The following is a 20,779-nucleotide window of genomic DNA, read 5'->3' on the forward strand; positions in this document are numbered from 1 at the left end:
GTCAAGGATGTTAGATAGAATTATTAGCTTTTCAGCTATTATGTTTATAAGCCTTCTTAAGGTTTGTTCTTCCTTTTTCCTGATCCAAACGGGTTAAAGAACCTGAACAGACGGTAAAACCTCTTGAGACACATCTGGAATTATTGACACTGAATTACAGTCACTATAGTAACCGGCTTGATTAAGACACTGGCTGCTATTGTATCATAACAAAGTGATCAGAACCCTAAAATAAGAGCCTTCTTTGAGTTGTCTGCCTTTGCATTTGTTCCACTGTCTCATAATCCCATCAAGTGTTAATGCTCTTCTGAGTGATTTGCCTTAATGAGTTTTAGCTTGAAGTGTTTCCGGAGCTGTGCTGTTATGATAAGAAGTGGGTGTGGATGCATTACTAGCTCTGTTAATGCATCCTTGGTACAGAGTCACTTTACAAGACAAACTACTCACAGAAGTGCTGCCCTCTACTGATGCAAGCTCATTTTCAGTCCTTCTATTTTGAGAGGAATTTTCAATCATTCAAGTATAAAAAAAGACACCAAACTCAAGGGATGAAAAAGTCTTGTGTCTACACAAGGACTTAGAAAAGAACCAATTTTACCTATTTTTATTAGCAGTTTGTCACAAAAAATACACGATTTGTTCTCTCTCGCTGTTCATTGAAACCTCATCAGAAAGGGTCTCAGTGGAAGAGCGGCAGTCAAGAAGCTAGAAGGGAAACAGGGAAAAAAGGTTGAGCTATGCCAAATAGGGGATTTTATCACAACTGATGGAATTATGAATGCAGAAAAGTGCCACCAAATTTAAAACCACCATACAATACCATCTCAAAAGCAGCTGATTGATAGCTGCTTCTTTTTTCAGTATTGCAATGATCCCAAACATACTGTCAGTGCAGTAGAATTATACTTGGATACAAACACACACACACACACACACACTAGAACATGATCAGTCATGGATTGGCCTCCCCAGAGCCCAGACTTCAACATTAGTGAAGCAGAATGAGATTATCTCAACAGAGAACTGAACAAAGACACCCATTTTCCATTTTCCTAGCAAAATATGAATAAACGAATGGTGACTGAAGACTTTTGAACAGTATTGTATTTAACCCTTTCTCACTTCAAATGGAACATGGTGTCCCTCATCCACCTGGCAAGGGGTGGTGGAGGTAATCGTTCCAGTTTTAAATAACAAGATGATGGGCTAACAGGCAATCAAAAGAAAGAGTATTATGGATGTTTTTAGACCAGGTTTCACACTAAATATGGCAATCATAGGACTGGGCTCAGCTGGTGTGTTTAAAGCCTCCCTGAGTGATTTAAATATGGAACACCAGAATGCACTGAGGTCAGGGTCTGACTAAAACATCTGGATTAAAGTACCGGGAGGTGATTTACATGCGCTACATATCGGGTCCAAATGAGGGTATATTTTTGCTAATTCAGCTTAACGCAGTGACACTGGTGGACAACTAGCCTGTGACTAGTACAGGGAGAAGAAGAGCTGCGTTCCAAGATACATCTGAAAATCTGGTATTCAATTGAGTTTTAAGCATGTGTAATGATTGAGGGCATATTTCACCTATCCAATAAATCTGGGAATTTATTCCATGTTCCTGTCATTTTTTACTTTGTACTGTATTTCTGTCTAATCTGTATCTATAGCACTTATTATATGCCCGTCCAGGGCATATAAAATCTGAGGAAGAGGACCACTTTTTTGCTTATTGACCTTCATTTAGGATTATTTGGGGTTTTTTTGCCTTTATTTGATATTTGACATACAGCAAAGAACACAAATCGGGCAGCTGCTCCACCAGTAAGCTAAACCAGGCCTTGTTTATTGACCATCTTAAGGTTTATTCAGTTTTTCTGTCATGAACATTTATTTTACGCCCAGCTGATAGCTGCCCGTCCCATCGCTTGTTCTGCCAGAGGTTTCCTCCTGGTAAAAGGGAGTTTTTCCTTCCCACTGTCACCAAGTACTTGATTGTTGGGGTTTTTCTGTATTATTGTGGGGTCTTTATCTTACAGTATAAAGCACCTTGAGGTGATTGTTGTTGCTTTATAAACAGAATTGCGGTTTCTAAGTTTAAAGGTGAAGCTGATTTGATAGCTTTGGTTTATTGTGGTCACATGCTGAATTATTTGCACACAGATGTTGCCATGGTGCTTCATAAATTTTTTGTGGTGCATGAGGGATTTGTGCACGTGTCTAGATATACTTAGTAAAACCAAAACAAAAACACATTCGTCATCCTGTTAATATTCTCTACATGCTTCATGCAGATTGATGTCTACTGCTGAGCAGATTTCTTTCTCAGCGGTGTTTCTTTTTTTTTGACCCCACTGCTCCTTCTAGCAGCTCCCATCTTCTACTTTAATCCCTCATCCTGGAGGGGAGGCCAGGGAGATGCACACAAAGGAGAGAAAGCAGTCTCTGCTCTCCATCATGAGGCCCCTAATGATGCTAACCCTATACCACTGACAGAGGAGAAAGTGGCCACAGGGGTGACAGGGATGGGGGATAATATGTTGGACTGATGAAGCTCTATTAGGCTGTTCTTTGCTTCAAATAATGTGAATAAAACATGAAAGGTGAGGCTTGTTATCTTGGTTTTATTTCCACATGTTTTCGATTATGATCCAGATTTCTATCTCGGTGATAGTAATAAATAGAATTACAGTTAAACGAGTTCTGCAGTCATCCTGTTTGTGGCACTAAAGCGGTGATATTTTTTCTTCTCAGGGCTCCTTATTCAGCTGCACTGACACGAAGGTCCTAAACAAGAGGATGTATGAGACAGAGAAAGACACATCAAAGCTGACCTCATATGAGAGATAAGTGATCATAATTCAGTAAATACTGACCCATCACGTCTGGATTACGATTAGCTGGCAGGCTTGTATAAGAGGTTAAGCTGGACAGAGAGATCATGCAGGGGTCCGGCTGTCCCCAGGTGTCATAACATGAACACGGCTGGTCTTGGTACACGCTGCAAGAGATGTCCCCTGCTGGAAAACAAAACAGTTCCAGCTCAGGTTCTCTTTTATTTCCCTTCCTGTCTCCATTTCTATCTTCACTTGTGCTAATTAGACGAATGATGAAACACATGCATGCCTGCGTTTCCAGGGGTAACTATGCATATTTTTCCATGCAATCTCCTCTTCTAATGCTCGCAGTGATGGAGATGTGAGGGTGTATGGGCCTGTAATGAGAGGCCAAGGTGAGGAGGAGGCAGCGAGGAGCAGAGAACCTGCTGGCTTTGAGGACAGAAGCCTGGGGAGCTGAGGTGGACCTCCTGCCGCGGAGGTTGTTTTAGTCAGACTAATATTAACATAAGACCGCTGGCTTTTCACATCAGTCTGCCATGTGGTCACAAGCTGCGGAGAAGAATAGGCTCTAAACCCTGAGCCTCCTCTGTAAATACATCCATGTGTGTGAGCTCTTACAGTAGAAAAAGAAATGGCCAGTGAAGTTTGTCTATCTTAAGGATGCAATTTCAAACAATGTGTTTGACTTTTCTTGCAGAAATTATGTTTTCTTGGTATGACTTTAAAATATATATGTATTTTTAAAAAGGTGCATCAAGAAAAAAACTTGTTGGAAAGGTATTAAAAATAGGACTTTCAAAGACATCTGAACAATGTGCAGATTTGCTTAAAAAGAGAAACTTTACATTCTTCACCAGTTATCCAGCTAGTGTCTGCAAGCTCCAGAGGCACCAGCTCATGAGCAGATATGAACGTTTCTAGATTTGTGACACCAACATGACTACAATCAGATGAGAAGATTGTATGACTCAATATGAAACACAGTAATAACAGTTTAAAAGTTTCTCCTCTCTTCTAATCTCTGTCAACAAATGTGTTTCCCAGGGCTCAATAGCACTTAGAAAAAATATATGCAAGCATAGCCTAAACTTTCTCTCAGCTCCACATCACCACAAACTGTCTGCCAGACATCACTAACTGCTTCTGTGACCTCAGGATCTGATTATCTTCCAGTTTTCTCAAAATTAACAAAAACAAAACTCATGTTTTTTTTTTTTATTAAAATGCACTTGTATGAAGAGTTGGAGCTCAATTTCTTGCAGTTCATGGTTGTTTACTACCTGCCCATCCATGATGGCTAACAAACTACGGTGTATCCTGGACTTGACCTTATATTCTATTATCTTCTATTTAAACTAAAGCTTCCTGGGTCCAGATATTCACCTACAACCTTTTTCAGTGTTGGGGTTTATTTCAACCTCTTGCAGCATCTCTCATTTCTGTCATTAATTCTCCTTTCTTTCTGTTGCTTTTTTCACCTTTTGTTTGAACGATTGTAACAGAATCTTTTCTGTAGCATTAAGATTCATATCCCTGGAGCATCCCCTGCTCAAGTTCCTTTGAGATTTTGTGTCTCACAACCTCTATGAGCAACTGAATCGCTACACCATCTCCCAAAATCTTTGCTCCATTGACACTGAGCAGCCACCCATTTCCCTTTCTCTGGACTTACATGTGATGCTGCAGGCAGGAGTTGCTCCTTAATAATGTCTGACAAAAATGGAGAGCTGCTAACAGCAGATAAAGCAATCGAGTGTAGAAATTGGTAGTAGAAGTGAAAATATAGAAATTAATAGAATACTCGTGAGCCTGAACTTTCAACATGAACAATTGCAGATCATGCTCACAGATTACATTACCTTCTGGTATCTTGCAGCTATATTTTGAGATTCCCAGAATCCCACTGATGGAAAAGCTGGTTGGGGAGGAACAGGCTGTTCCCATGGCAACTGATGACGCTGAGGACACTGCAGAGGCAGAGGTTTAGTGTCATTAAACATTTGTGAGAGCACTAGAGGGTAAAAGAAACAGTCTTACCAGCTTCACAAGATTCGGACTGAACTTTCTTCCTGATGATTCTGTGAGGACAGAAATAACCCACTCAACGTTTTTCTTCACTTTTAAAATCTGTGTAGTCAGACACACGTGAGTTCACACACTGTACCTGTTGATGGAGCTGATGCTGGGCACACTGTTCTGGTCACACACTTGCTCCAGCAGCAGCCTGTCTCGGATCTCCCAGGCGAACATGGTGGGGTTGTGGTGTTTCAGTTGGAGGATCTTTTGCACAACTTGGGGAGTGGCCACTTTGGGCTTAGAGCCCCCGATCAGTCCGGGTCTGATGCTTCCTGTCTCATTGTACCTGAACAAACAATGTCAATATCTATCAGTTGGGCTAACATTTTACCTGAAAGCAATGCTGTATAACAACCACATCAAAAAGTCACCTTTCAAGGATTTTCACCTTTAATCAGCTATTGTAATATATTTTTTTTTACATTTTCCATAAAAACCTCAAGCTGTAATGAAGTGAGAAAAACCAAGAAGTTTAACAGTCCAGCTTAAAGCTTAAAAAAGCAACAACAAAATATCACAGCATCACAAAGAAATTACACTCACTAGCGTGCTCACACAAAATATTTGCATTAATATAAGTAGGACATGGAATAGATTAAAAAGATAATGACAAGTTTTACAAATAAGCTAAAAAAATTGTTTAAAATATGTGGTTTTCATATTCAATTGATACACTTTGCTTTTGGAAAAGTGGTAAAACAGCCAAGCAGACATCACTACTAACACTACTAAATAAAACAAATAGTTGTTTCAAGTCAAATAACAGTTGTTTCAAGTCAAACGGGCGACCGTGGCTCAGGAGGTTGGGATGTGTATCTGTAACCGGAAGGTCGCCGGTTCGATCACCGGGCTCTCTGTCCTGGTCGTTGTGTCCTTGGGCAAGACTACCGCCTACTGGTGTTGGCCAGAGGGGCCGATGGCGCGATATGGCAGCCTTGCCTCTGTCAGTCTACCCCAGGGCAGCTGTGGCTACGACCGTAGCTTTCCTCCACCAGTGAGTGAATGAATAGTGGCATTGTAAAGCGCTTTGGGCTATATAAATCCAATCCAGCTCCGGCTGTGTAGATGAGTTAGTGAAACAACTTGATCAGCTGTCTTCTTGCGTCTTGTGATACAACATATGCCCTCTAACCATCGGTATCCGTACACCTTTCCATTACCAGCTGTTTTTATTTTACTCTTCCAAGCTCGTGTTTTTTCTTTTTGACCAAATGCAGCTTTCAGCTCTTCAGCGCCCTCATCACATATCAGCAAACTGCGTTCATGAGCAAAAAAAAAAAAGACACAATCGTACTTCATAATTAGTTTTATTAACAAGGGTTAATAAAACTAATTATGAAGTACGATTTCACTATATAAAGCATTATATAAAAGGCGTCAATCTTTATATTTCAATCTGACATTGATTAACAATCACGTGGCCCTGATGCTCCTTCCTACATTACAGACTCCGTTTACCTGGCCAGTATTTTGCTGACGCAGCCGTGACTGACGCGCAGGCGGCGGGAGATCTCACAGGGACGCACGCCCTGTTGCGCGAGCTCCACGATGTGCTGTCTCACCACGTGAGGTAACGGGCGGCCGTTAATGAAGACACCGCCAAGCTGATTGACTCCACCGTGCCCTGAGCACCGGAGCGGATGAAGAAACATCAGTTAAATTGTGCTATACTTTGGACCACCCATTTATGCGACTGCCGCGTACTACTTAAAGTTAAAGAGGTAACACTATAACTTAGTCTGGGCTACGGTGCTTGTAAAGTCCCTCACTAGGAAACATCATTAGGCTACTTACTGTGCATAACGGTGAGCGGAGCCTGTCCAAAATGCACTTCCATCACAGACTTTTGTCTAAGTGTGGAAAATGCTTTGAGATCTGTTGGACTTCTGCTTCTGGGTGCGGTTATTGTGGAGGTTGCAACATTTTAAACCAACCTGGAAACTGAAAAACTAAAGTTGTGCGCGGTGGCAGGTCAGAGGCTCCTCTCTGATACTTTCAGCACCTGCGCGCTGGAAAGCTGCTGGAGCGCTTTGAACGCACACGCACGTGCAGCAGCTCGTGTGAGCAGGGCTGTACCAGGACTTTAGGAATACAGAAGTGGTGAATCAGAGTCCCCAAGGCGGAGCCCCTTAAGTCCCCACAGTCCATGTGCTTTTAAAGTTATTTGTCATAGAAATATCGTGAGATATTTAATATTTACAAACACTACACCTGGCTTCTTTCACGTACAGACACCATTTGCTGCATATGAAAGATGTGCTAATCCACACAATGCACAGCCTGAGCAGCAGATGATTTGTGCTTATGATAAATCAGTTTTAACGTTTAAAGCAAGAGCAATAAGCAAGCTGTGTAGCTGACATCTGTCTATTACAAAAATATTATAGTAAATCATCAGGTGCATACAACTTATTTTCGGTGTGCACATCAAATCATTTTTATGTGTAAGAACGTCACAAATTTAGTATTTTTATAATAGATTATCGTGTGCACTCCAACTACTTACATCAGAATTAAGATGGTAAGAAGCAGCCAGATGCAAACTGATCATCAGCAAGTGAGAAACCTCTATAAAAGCAGAAGTTCTGGTTTGCTGGTTTAATGTCCTTTGGACAGATAAAAACCACAGTGGAGATGTTTGGCACTTTCTGAAGAAGAAAAGCATCAAGGCAAGGCTGTGGGAAGCAGGGGAGCTGCAGCTGGTATACTTTTTCAGCGCAACATTTAGGTTAAATTTTGATTGTTTATTGTTCTCTGCTATGTGCAGTGATGTAAGATAATTGCAAGACTAACAAAATTTGTAGAGCATGACAGGATGACAGAGACCCCCTCCTCTGAATTAAGGCGTTGCAATGGCACAGCTAAAGTCCAGACATAAACCTGATTGAAATCCTCTGGTGGGACCTTAAGAGCTGTGCACAGCTGAAAATGTGCAACCCTCAAATGAACTGAAGGAATATTGTAAATACTGCAAACGGTGAGTCAAAATTCCTCCACAATCATGTGAGAGACTTCTGAATCATGTGGCGTTATTAGTTTTTCCACACAATTCTTGGTTTAGTTTTTTTTTTAAATAAAAAATAAATAATGACAGTGTAATAAGTCACGTGTTACTCATCTCATTGTATTTATATTTTATCTTAAGACCTGATAAGCCTTCTGATAAATGGACTGTGCCCCCTCCCTACCCACACAGCCATTCACACAGCTACACTGTAAGATCCACAAGCGGACTGTGTTGTCCCTGTCTACACACGCACGCACACAAACACACACGTACACACATACAATACACTCCTCAGATACTCACACTACCTAATTTAACCATCCCCTTCAGTGAATGGACTGCTGCTATCCATCCGAACGAATGTCACTTGAGTTTGTTTTAGAACTTTGATTTTATGCTATTATTATCCATAACTATTGTTGCAATTCATTACTGCCTTTTAACTGCTCTTTTTAAACTTATTCTTTTTAATCTGTTTATTCTGTTTAAACTGTATTGCTTATTGCACTGTGGAGGCTGGTGAGAAACCGTATTTCGTTTCAGGCTGGGTAACATCATACAAAATGACAATAAACTTCTTGAGTCTTTTATTATGTCTTGATATGTAAAGCCTTAAAATTGACAAAGGGTGCACTTCTTTTTTTTAGTTATTTATTTATTACATTGATTGTAATATAACACTAGACCTTTATAGTTAACCTCTAATTAGGATTACGCTTGACTGAATGTAGGCTGATAGTCCTATTTCAGTTCAAAATGTATTAATGTGATTACATTTCTTAGTTAAATAATCTATTTTTAGTTCACAAAATTAATCCTACAGCTGTAGCTACGCTGCAGACTGAAGTCCATATTATAAAATGGTCTAACTTCAATCGCTAACAATTAAACCCAACAAAAGTAGTTTTTCATACAAACGTGGACCTCTTCCTCTTTTATCACTGACTATACCTGGAAACTCCTAGACAGACTTTGGACGCTGGGTTCTGTTTTGGTTGTCCAACATTTTCCGGAAACGCCGGGTAAACCGCTCCACACAAGTAAACAAGCATGGGAGAAAAACAAGCTTTTTCTGCGCTGTATTGAAGGAACAATAATTTTACGCCATGAACCTGAAAGCGAAGTATTGGGAGTTAAAGGTGTAGGTAGCCGGATATCATGTTTACTGAAGTTATTTGACTTGGTAATGTTTAGCTGCTACTTTAGCTAACTGCCTCGTGCACTGCGGTGCTACTTAGCTCGCGACAAAATACGTTTTTTTAATGTTTGCACACCCGCGCGGTAACTATCCCGGTTTAAACCAAAACGGTTTTAGTTCGGTCGGATAAAAGACGTTAATAAAAACGTGTAAAACACCCATCAGTCAGTTATCGCTGTTTGCTAGCAGTGAAGACAGTCGCCTGTGAGTGGCGCTGTTCAGCTACAGGTTGTGTCAGGTCTGATTATGGAGCACACTGAGGAAAATGAAGCTGATGATGGGCAGGAGGGCTCCGAAGACTTCTTTATTCGGGGGTCCAGCAGTTCAGAAGACGAAGGAGGGTGTATGAGACATTCGATGAGCTGCAAACAAGCTGCACGGCAGAGCAGAGAAAGCTCCCCTCCGCTCCTCCTGGTCTTTCCATTCTCCTCTGGAGGAAAAAGGGCTCTGCTGGACGCTGAGCTGGAAGTGTCTTCTAGTGATGACCTACGGGACGATAAAGATGAGGATCAGCCCATAAAGGACTGGATGATCCTGGAAGGGGAGGAACAGGTGGAGGACTCAAACATCCAGCTCAATCTGAGCTACAGGAACAGCTCCGGGGAGGAATTAGATGATGAAGGTGAAACTTGACTTGGTCAGCTTTTGGGTTAAGAATATAGTTTCCTGCCATTTTATTTCCGTAGTCCTAATGCAAGCGCGAGAGGAAGATTTCGCAGAGTTTAAATATGAAAGCAAAAAGTCAGAAGTAAGTGCAATACAGGAGTGATATCCAACCAAAATCTGCAATAACAAAATAAATAAAAGTAAATGCGATTATTCCACTACCTATTTGTAATGTGCGTTAAAGCTCAGCTAATCCAGATGGATGGATGTTATTCACAGTGACTATATGTAGATTACATATTACTGTATGGCTTCACCTTTGAAGTTTTGTCTGGTTAATGTATATTATTGATATATATATATATATATGTGGAAAATTGAAAATTGATGTACATTTAAATGTAATTCCAAAAGATTACTGAGGCCGTGCAGTATTAATTTGATTGATCAGTTTAATTTGATTCTAATACATACCACAGACCAAAACAATCCCACGATACTATGTGTGCAATAAGTAAATGAATAGAAGCATTAAAATTAATCATACTTATTCTCATAGTGGACCTTTTGGAAGTGTTACCTGACAGAAACGATGCTAGCACAAGCAAAAAAACAAACAAACAAAATAAAGCAAACTACAAGAAATATAAAAACATTATTGCATTAACTAAAAACATCCAGTAAAAATTATGTACTAACTTGTTGTTCTAAAATGCTCCTTGTTTAGTTTAACAAAGCAATTTTTCATTTTGAGATTTGCTTAGATTAATTTTTTTTTTATGTTGAAAGGTAATTTGTTTCAGCAATTTCTGGCAAAATATCTGAAGTTTTTTTGTGCCTGTGTTTTAACAATTGGAGAAATGTACACCAAATCACATCCAAGGGTACTGTAACTGGAAAACAACAAATTCTAGTGAATATAATACATGAGGGTCAAAGAAAAGTAATCCACCCCAGGGAAACATTTAGCCATTTTGATCTGCAAAAGTCATCAAACACCTAAATTTTGTGGCATGAATAGGTCTTTGAACCATGCACAATTAATTACATGCGTAATCAATACTTAAATTAAAATAAGGGGTGATAACAAAAATGGGAGCCCAAGAAATCACGAACTGTCACCACATGCTTGTGCTCACTGGTATGGGGATTGGTTCACAAAAAAACTGGATGCGGGCGATCAAAAGAAAGACTTTAATACATGTACTTTAATAATTATTTAATTAGAGAGAAAACAGCTTTGAAATGCAGCTAGTGCAAACAACAAACAGATGCTACGTACTTATTGCTTACTTATTATGCTACTGTTGATGTTTCCATGAGCTGTATTGTTTTCTATAATGGGCTGTGGTGATACAGTTTAGTTATTCTTTTGTGGATGTACCAGCTTCCAGCATAGAGATAAAAATGAAGAAAAATAAAGGTGACTAAAAACACATCTCTGTAAATGCATTTCAACCAAAAGAGTAAATGGACCCAGTAAGTGCACAGTTATTTTTGTAAATGTGTGGGAGTGCAATTTATTTAAAAAGTGTATACAGAGACAGTTTGCTTAGCTTGGTGCTTTGGATGAAGATTATCATATTCACACCAGGGAGCTGCACAGAACAACCACTTTGATTTGACCCACCAGCTCGGGGCTCCACTGGAGCAGTAAAGTTTTAGGTTTTCTTTACACATAAGTGATAGTTAGTCCAGAAAGGTCAGGTGCCCTTCATTATTTTTTAGAGCTCCTGCTTTATCGAGACTGAATGCTTAGAAAAGATTACCAAGCTTTGAAAAACCCTATTTTTCTTTTTATTCCCTTTTTTTAGGTGCTTATGTTTCTGTTCAGTAACTATGCTGAGATCAGCTTAAATTTGGATATTTTATTGCACACAATATTTAGTTGTATTTATTAATGTTCCCCCTGGTCTTTCTCTCCAACACAGATTTGAAGGGCAACGTGCGAAAATCAGTAAAAGAAAGCTGGGCTGTATCTGTGAAAGACAAGGTAACTTTTGAGGTAACTTTTGATTTTTATCAGCTTTCATGAATACTATAGGACGACTCACTGCAGCTCATCTGCAGTGAGTGTAGCCTGTCAGTCCACAGTTTACCTCAGCTGTCAATATGCCGGGTGTCCACTTTAATTTAATCTGGGGGAGTCTGTAAAATGTTGTGAAATAAGTCCAATATGAATCAACGAGTCAGTGAAGCTCACGTCTGCCCAATGACAGCAACACTGAGGTGAGCTTTTGAAGATGCTGAACTTTTCTCTATGTAAGTGCTGCTATTAGCTTCATTTAGCTGCTATTAGCCCTTGTTAACCTCTGTTAGCTGCAATTAACCAGTGTTAGTGAAACATTCTTTGACATTGATCTAAAATTGTTGGACTGGAGCAATTGCGACAACATTGGGAATAAATAAGCATTTTATGCATGCTTTTGTGTGTTAGAGCTCCGATTTCAAGTCAGGAAAGGAGGTTTGAGGTGAGGAGGAAGAGGATCAGGTGGAACAGAGGGAGAGCAGTGATGGAGAAGAAAGACATAATGAAAAAGAGATTTAAGGGTTTTGGAAGGCATTGGTGTGTTTGAAGATGTAATTACACTCTAATCAATGTATATTCATGAGTACAGCATTCTTTTTTCTGTCAAATAACTTCAACAAATTGCTGGGCTCAGATCTACCCCCCGTCCCAATCCCTTTTTGTCCCCCATAAACCCCCCACCAGAGCGGCCAAAGGTTCGCCATCGAGCCCCACCCTCAACAGAGCAATCGAAGTCACATTGCCCAGCCTCGCCCCCCTTAGTTCCTCTTCATGCCCTGTCTCCGCAGTCTGATGCGTGATGTGTGAAGGGTCCGGGCTGTGAGGATTATGGCAGTGATGACTTTTCCCAGGAGAAGCTGGGACCCTGTTTACTAGAAGGTTTTAAAATTTCTGTACTTTTAGGTGACAGGAGACATGTGGCCTGGTCAAAACACAGAGAGCTGCACTCTAAAAGATCTTTAAACATAGTAAACATACCTTGTGTGCCACAGACTGCTCCCAAACACGAGGGGACAAGTAATACCTCTAAAACACTTAAGTTGGCTTTATTAAACATTAGATCTCTAGCTGGGAAAACATTTTTAATTAATGATTTAATCACTGAGCACAGCCTTGATTTTATGTTTTTAACTGAAACTTGGTTGGACCAAAGTAACAGTGGAGCTGTTCTCATCGAGACGACCCCTCCTAACTACAGTTTTATCAGTGAGGTCAGGGCGAGCAGGAGAGGAGGAGGGGTTGCTGTCTTATTTAATGAATCATTTCAATGTAAGCAGCTATCTCCTGGAAGTTTTCAGTCTTTTGAATATGTGGCTTTACAGCTGAAGGCCCCATCCAAAGTTGTGTTTCTTAATGTTTACGGGCCTCCCAAATACTGCACAGACTTTTTTAATGACCTCAGTGAACTGCTGTCTGTGATCTGTGTTGATTTTGACTGTGTAATTATTGTTGGGGATTTTAACATTCATGTGGACAACCCTCAGGACAAAGGGACTAAAGACCTGAGTAACACTCTGGGCAACTTTGGGCTGACTCAGCATGTAACAGAGGCCACACATAATAGAGGACACACTCTTGACCTACTGATCTCCAAAGGCCTGAGCATTTCAAAGGTTACTGTGTCTGATGTGGGCCTGTCTGATCATTACTGTGCTTTCTTTGAAAGTAAAATCTCAGCCCACACAAATATATCAACAACAGTGATCACAAAACGGTGTATAACTGAACACAGTAGTGCAATTTTTAACCAGGTCTTCCCATTAACACCTGACCTGTCCAGAGGGTCAGTCAATGAGCTCGTCAATAGCTTCAATGCTAACATGTTAAATGTAATGGACACTATTGCTCCCATTAAGGTGAAGGTTATCTCTGGAAGGAAAAAGTCTCCATGGAGAAACTCCACACTGGTGAAAAATGAAAAAAGAGAGTGTAGGAAAGCTGAGCGCAGATGGAGAAAAACAAACCTCCAGGTTCATTATGACATTTATAAAGAGAAACTTCACAATTATAATTTACAACTGAGGAATGCAAGGAGGTCCTACTTCTCTGACATCATCACTAAAAACAGCCATAATGCTCGGGTCTTATTTTCTACAGTTGACAGGCTAACAAACCCCCCTGTGTCAGTGGCAGCTGAACTTCATTCGACCATGGCCTGCAATGACTTTGCCAAATTCTTCACTGAAAAAATCCAAAAAATTAGACAAGCAATTGGTACATCAACAGCAGATCCAGGATATGTACTGTGTCCACCAAAAAACTGTTTAAACACCATGAAACAGTTTCAACCTATTAACAGCAAAGACCTGGAGGACATCTTAGGTCAACTGAACTCCTCCTCCTGCTGTTTAGATGTCCTGCCAACAAGTTTTTTCAAAAAGGTCTCAAAGACTTTAGAGTCAGACCTGTTACAGATCGTCAACTTTTCTTTATTATCAGGTGTGTTTCCAGAATCACTAAAAACTGCTGTAATCAAACCTATACTGAAAAAGGACAATCTTGACAAGACACAAATGAACAACTACAGGCCGATCTCAAATCTCCCGTTTTTAAGTAAGATCATTGAAAAAGCAGTTTCTCAACAGCTCAGTTACTTCTTAAAACAGAATAATTGCTACGATGCCTTCCAGTCAGGTTTTAGACAGAACCACAGCACTGAAACCGCTCTGACCAAAGTGTTTAATGACATATGTCTGAATACAGACAGTGGAAAAATGTCAGTCCTAGTTTTACTGGATCTCAGTGCAGCATTTGATACAGTTGACCACAACATATTACTCAAACGACTGGAGAACTGGACAGGTCTTTCAGGAACTGTACTAAACTGGTTCAAAACATACGTAGAAAACAGGAAATACTTTGTATCAATAGGTAACTTCACATCTGAGCAGACAAGTATCACATGTGGAGTTCCCCAAGGTTCCATCTTGGGACCCCTTCTGTTTAACATCTACATGCTCCCACTGGCACAGATTATAAACAACAACAAAATAAACTATCACAGCTATGCAGATGACACACAAATATATATCACAATGTCACCAGGAGACCGAGGCCCTGTACAGGCTCTTGGTAAATGCATTGAGGAAATCAATGACTGGTTGTGCCACAATTTTCTCCAGCTAAACAAAAACAAAACTGAGGTAATAGTCTTTGGCGCCAAAGAAAAACGATTACAGGTCACCAGAGAACTTCAATCTATACATCTAAAAACCACAAACCAGGCGAGCAATTTGGGTGTAGTGATGGATGCAGACCTAAACTTAGAAAAACACATTAAGACAATAACAAAGTCAGCTTACTATCACCTCAAGAATATATCAAGGATAAAAGATCTGATGTCTCAACAGGACCTGGAAAAACTAGTCCATGCATTCATCTTTAGTAGGCTTGATTACTGTAACAGCATCTTTACAGGTCTACCTAAAAAATCAGTCAGACAACTACAGCTCATTCAGAACTCTGCTGCTCGAGTCCTCACTAAGACCAAAAAAGTGGACCACATCAGTCCAGCTCTGAGGTCCTTACACTGGCTGCCTGTCCGTCAGAGGATAGACTTTAAAGTTCTGATGCTGGCCTGAATGGTTTAGGACCAAAATACATCAATGACCTCCTGACCCAGTATGAACCATCCAGATCCCTCAGGTCATCTGGATCCGGTCTTTTATCAGTTCCCAGGGTCAGAACCAGACACGGAGAAGCTGCATTCAGCTTTTATGCTCCTTATATCTGGAACAAACTCCCAGAAAGCCTCAGATCAGCTGAAACACTCAGTTTATTTAAATCCAGGTTGAAGACTCACCTGTTCTCAGCTGCATTTGAATAAAGCACCAAATCCACACTTTAAGCTTAAATTTCAAAACTTACATTTAACTACTGATTTTATCTACTGTTCTGATTTTATCTGTTTTGATTTTATATACTGTTGTTTGTTTGTTTGTTTGTTTGTTTGTTTGTTTGTTAATTAGTTAGTTAGTTTATTTGCTTGTTTTAATCAATTTTAAATCATGCTTTTTATTTGTTCTTGTTTCTAATGTCTCTGTAAAGCACTTTGAATCACCTTGTTGTTGAATTGTGCTATACAAATAAACTTGCCTTGCCTTGCCTTGCCTTGCCTTCTGTACCTTTGATTTTGCAGTGTGGAGACAAAATTATGGTTTAACCTAATTTTAAAAATCTCTGTGTTGTCTTGGATTATTCCTGGATCATCTTATCTAGAGTGGCGCGGATCAGTCTCTGACCAGCCGTTATTTCTCGCCTGGTTGTTCCCTGTTCTGTCGTGCATGCAACAGGACAGGACACCTTGCCAAAAGCTGCTCCTTCCGCAAGGTAAATGAACTCACTCATCAGTGCTGTTTCCATGGACACCTGCAGAGGTTCCTCAACAGGACCATTTTAAAAATCTTTTTTTTGTTGTTTTTTTTGTCTTTGTGTTGACAGAAATATCCTATATGTGTCCTTTGTGGGATCCAAGGTCACATCCAAAGGAAATGTCCAAGTCGCCCCTGTGGTAGATGTGGACTGCCTTCACACGGGCTCAAGCCATGTGATCTGCCTCCAGTATGGAACCAGCACTGCCTGCGCTGCGGGATGACAGGGCACCTTTCTGATGTGAGTTCGCAGGTCTGGCCCCTTTGAGTGTTGGTGTTGCAGAGTGTGTTATTGTGCTGAAGGAAGCGTTGAAAACATTTGACAGTTGTTTGTTGACAGATTCTGTAACCTCATGATTGTGTGGGCTCAATTTATGAAGTGTTGTTTTATTTCTTGCAAACAGTTCTTTGTCTTCCTCGTTGTTGCTTAAAGAAAACATTTCTTCTCTGTTTTCTGGATTTTCCTCAGGCTTGCCCTGATACATGGAGACAATACCACTTGACAGTGAGTTTTGACTGCTCTTTATCTGCTCTTTTTTTTTTTTTTTTTTTTTAATCTAATCTTCTTTACTCAGCAAAATGCATAATAACAAGCCTTTCTGGCTCAATGTGTAAACCTAATTGGAGTTCTTAATGATTTTTCTCTAAAGTAAGCAATAGAATTGATCTAGGTACTAGGTGGCAGGGGACCGGTTTAATTAGGCAATTTTGAAAGCTGTATTCGCTGCCTTTTCATTGATAGTCACAGGACAAAATAGATGGAAAATGGGGGAAAGAGATCAGGGGAATCAAATGCAATGAAGATCCCACGTGCTGGGGATCAGACCAGAATACACCCATTATCAGGAGCCTGTTGATAGGTGTGTACTGCTAAAATAGCCAAGAGATCAGTGAAAGTCTGTTATCGCTGTAGAAATGTCCTTCATTTGACCTTTTTCTTCCAGATTAGGGTAGCGGTTCCCCTCAGGCCACAGGCAAGCCACAGCCTCCATCACAGGAAGTGCTGCATTCATTGTTACAACTGCTCTAAAAGAGGACATTACGGTTATGTAAGTGATAAATACATTTAATCCTCATCTTACTTTTACTCGGTCTTTGTCTGCCTTTATGTCTATTGCCTAATCTGTTTGGTCTCTCACTTGTCTTTTCCCTAAACTTGCTACTCTTTTTTTGTTTAGTTTTTTTTTTTGCTTCACCTCGCTACACCAAATTCTTTTCTCCCCCTGTTCTTTTTTTGTGTTGAATCAAACTTAGTTAAATTCTCTCTATTTAAGTCTCAGTTGCATCCATTTTCCACTGTCCTGTATCCATCCTTCAACTCATTTTTTCTTCTTTTGTCTCATGTGTATCACTGCCTGTCTTCTGTATCAGGAGTGCACTAAAAGGAGGATGGTTACGGGCACTTTTCCATCATTGCCTTATGTTTACCAATATGACACCAGGGAAGACATTCTCCAACTTCGGACCAGGCGAGAGGAAAGAGTTAAAGGTGATGAAGCTGATATCAGAGTTTTTACATTATTATTTTACAATCGGTGTATCTTTGTTTGGGCTGTACATGTGAGTTTATTGGAGCTGCCTGTTAGTTCGAAAACAGCAGATGTAAACTGAACACTGAGCGTGAATTATAACCAAAATTATCTCCTGAAATGGGTTGTTCATTTATATATACAGTCAAGTCCATATGTTTTCTGTACATCCCCCAAGTTGACTTTTAATCGAACAATCAGATCATTATGTGTTGAAGTGCAGACTTTGGTTTTATAACTGCAGGGATCAAAAGTCATTGGATGCACTAACTTTAAATATTTTAAATATAGTGAAATCCTTTGCATTCAATGACTTGCTGAAGTCTACTACCCACCGACATCACCAAATGCTGTTTTTCCTCCCATGAGATGCTCTGCAACACCTTTATTGCAGCTGCTGTCAGTTCAGGCTGTGCCTTTATTTTGGCTTCAGTAACTGAAAAGCATGCTCTGTCGGGCTTAGATCAGGTGACTGACTTGGCCATTGAAATATCCCATTTCTTTGCCTTCAGAAAGACTTTTGTTTGTTTTTTGGGGGTTTTTTGTAGTACAATTTGGGTCATTATCCATATGTACTGTGAAGCACTGTCTAATCAGTTATGCAGCATTTGTTTGAATCTGAGCAGAGAGTTGAGTCCTTTACATTTAGGAATTCATCCCGCTGCTTCTATCAGCAGTCAGCTCATCAATAAACATCAGTGATCTGGTTCCACTGGCAGTCATATGTACACATGCTGTCACATTGCCTCCACCATGTTAGGAAGATATGTGTTGTGTGATGTGATATGCTTTGGATCATGAGCTGTTTTGCTCCTTCCCCATACTTTTGTCTTCCCATCACTCTGGTTCAAGTTCATCATGGTTTTGTTGGTCCAAAGATTTTGTTTCAGAGCTGCGCAGGCTGTTTTAGATGTTTTCTGACAAGGTCTAATCTGATCTTACTGTTCTTGAGTGTAACCAGTGGTTTGCGCATTGTTGTGAGCCCTATGCATTTCCATTAATAAAGGTGTCTCTTGATTGTAGACTTTAATAATGATACGCCTACCTCTTTGAGTGTTGTTCACATTGTCAGATGTTGTGAAGGAGTTTTTCTTAACCATGGAAATAATTCTGTCATCATGCATTTTGCTGGCCAGTGCATTCATCCTTTTTAGGAATGGACCAGATTCTTTAAAGATTTTGGTCACTTCTTAAGTGCTTGCAATCTCTCTGATAGGTTTATTTTGATTTTTCAGTCTAACGATAGCCTCCTCCTCCTCCTCCTTGAGATTTCTAGTGAATCACCACGAGATACAAATGATGTCAGCTGGAGATGGTTTATCTGATTAACCTGTTTTATTTACCTTTGACCTGGTAGCGGCCCTATTTACAGGCACTTTTTAAATGACTGTGTTCCCATTTGTGCTTGAGACTAAATTAAAACGGATTTGAAGAAGAAAAGGTGAGCTTTACAGGAATATTCGATGTATCATGGTAGCACAAAGCATTTATAGGTAAGTTGTCCAATTAATTCTGAAAATACCTCTGAAAATGGAGGGCTATGTATAAAAATAGCTGTAATTCCTAAACAGTTCAGACAATATTTTAATTAAACCCCTTGAATTAAAGCTGAAAGTCTGCACTTCAGTCATACCTCAGTTGTTTGATTTAAATCCATAGTGATGGTGTACAGAGGAAAAATGATTTAAAAAATGTCATTGTCTAGAGATGTGTGGACCTAAATGTTTGTTGGTTTTGAATTGGAAATGCCAGCCATTTTTCTGCTTTGGGATTGCTTTAATCATACTTAGTTTTTTTGTGATTCTATCCAGACTGTTATTCACCTTGCCCAAGAAGCATCGCAGAATCATGATAATGATACAAGGCTTTGGGTATTTAATCAGAAGTGGGATACAAAATGCAAACAGATCACATCCTGCCCAGAAAAACATTTCAAATGAAACGATTTATCAAAAGACAAATGATGTTATTGGGCATCTATGCTTTTTGCTGGCTCTTTTGAATGGTGAGGGAACACTTTCAAAATGCACCAGCGTGCTTCATTTTGGTGAGAATAGATTGACATGTGAATTCTGTGAAGGTGCTTTCTTTGGATTAGTGTAACTCTGGGTCTGAAATGTTAGTTATTGGACACATTTTCTTGATCTCTAACAGCTCTGCAACAAAGTATGCCCCTTCACTATTTAAATGCACCAATTACTGCTTGGGTGGGATTGGTAGGTTTATCAGTGCTGCCTTTTAATGACTGAAACCAGCACTGTGAATTAAGTGAATTAAAACATAAAACTAATACAATGAACTGAAAAACATTATCTCTGTAGAGTTAAGAAGAACTGCACAGTTGGTTGATAAAGCGTTCTTTTCACACCGCGTTTGATCAGGAAATAAACGAAAAGATTTATTAGTTCAACAGCTGCTTTTAATCACCTGTTATTCAGTTAAAACAGGATCAGACTTGTCAAGGACGTCTTTTGTGTTTCTGTGTTTTCAGAGCCTGCACATGTTTTCTCAGACCGGTCTGAAAAAACAGGGACGAGCGGTGAGGAGAATCGATCAGTCCAGGGGTGGACAAAGACAAAGAAGGAGCTGCACACCCGAGCTGGCACGTGGAAGACGTGGCAAGAGAGGCGCAAGGAGAGACGAGAGGTGAAGCGTCTGAGGAGGGAAGCTCAGGCCAGGCGGGAAGGAGGACTACTGATAAAGTCCCGCTGTAGCTCTGATGACGAAGTCTATCCCAGAGTCCCCTTTAGTCGGCCCGATGACAGGCAAAAACAGTCCACTGCACCTCCACAGAAGAAAAGGAGGGATGAGACAGGTGGCAAAAAGAGCAAGAAGAGCAGAGAGGCAGAAAGGTGGAAGAAAAGAGGAGGGGTAAAACGTGGGTATTTGTATCCCCATGCTGACATAGATATCAGGAGTGTAAATCTTCTTTCCCCAAAACAAAGAGTACGCCACAGAAAAAAATGATAGCTGATCTTTTTTTAATGCATTTATTTTTTAGGTGCTAATAAATGTAACAAGTTTGCAAAGAAGTCATTTTGTGTCTGTGATCTTTTGATGTGTTATTTATCAACATTTAATGACAGTACAGAAAACTGAAAATTATACAGGAATGTACTTTGGTACT

The 20,779-nt window shown here is 40.0% G+C and overlaps 2 protein-coding genes across 6 annotated transcripts; one reads left to right on the forward strand and one right to left on the reverse strand.

Annotated features, from left to right (window-relative positions):
- Positions 1-2,610: 2,610 nt before the first annotated feature.
- On the reverse strand, positions 2,611-8,986 carry LOC101467552 (paired box protein Pax-5-like). Of its 2 annotated transcripts, XM_076874456.1 has the most exons (7): positions 6,708-6,885; positions 6,372-6,537; positions 5,002-5,199; positions 4,875-4,915; positions 4,697-4,804; positions 2,874-3,017; positions 2,611-2,784 (listed from the first exon to the last, which is right to left on the reverse strand). In XM_076874456.1, exons 1-7 carry the CDS (start codon positions 6,748-6,750, stop codon positions 2,762-2,764), a joined length of 723 nt encoding a protein of 240 aa, XP_076730571.1. In that variant the 5' UTR covers positions 6,751-6,885; the 3' UTR covers positions 2,611-2,761. The 2 variants fall into 2 exon arrangements, with proteins under 2 accessions (XP_076730571.1, XP_076730575.1); XM_076874460.1 differs by lacking the exons at positions 6,372-6,537; positions 6,708-6,885 and adding an exon at positions 8,872-8,986.
- LOC101469249 (zinc finger CCHC domain-containing protein 7) lies at positions 8,948-20,684 on the forward strand. 4 transcript variants are annotated; one of them, XR_013093274.1, is made up of 8 exons: positions 8,948-9,740; positions 11,656-11,729; positions 15,972-16,082; positions 16,194-16,364; positions 16,593-16,628; positions 16,866-16,983; positions 17,068-17,172; positions 17,495-17,525. XR_013093274.1 is itself a non-coding variant. In XM_076874443.1 (8 exons), exons 1-8 carry the CDS (start codon positions 9,365-9,367, stop codon positions 20,617-20,619), a joined length of 1,467 nt encoding a protein of 488 aa, XP_076730558.1. In that variant the 5' UTR covers positions 9,037-9,364; the 3' UTR covers positions 20,620-20,684. The 4 variants fall into 4 exon arrangements, 2 of the variants coding, with proteins under 2 accessions (XP_076730558.1, XP_004545560.3); XM_076874443.1 differs by lacking the exon at positions 16,866-16,983 and adding an exon at positions 20,144-20,684 and having other exon boundaries at positions 9,037-9,740; positions 17,495-17,612; XM_004545503.6 differs by lacking the exon at positions 16,866-16,983 and adding an exon at positions 20,144-20,684 and having other exon boundaries at positions 9,037-9,740; positions 11,656-11,717; positions 17,495-17,612.
- The last annotated feature ends 95 nt before the right edge of the window (positions 20,685-20,779 follow it).

This window comes from Maylandia zebra, linkage group LG2, assembly GCF_041146795.1.
Source record: "Maylandia zebra isolate NMK-2024a linkage group LG2, Mzebra_GT3a, whole genome shotgun sequence".
Classification (NCBI taxonomy): domain Eukaryota; kingdom Metazoa; phylum Chordata; class Actinopteri; order Cichliformes; family Cichlidae; genus Maylandia; species Maylandia zebra.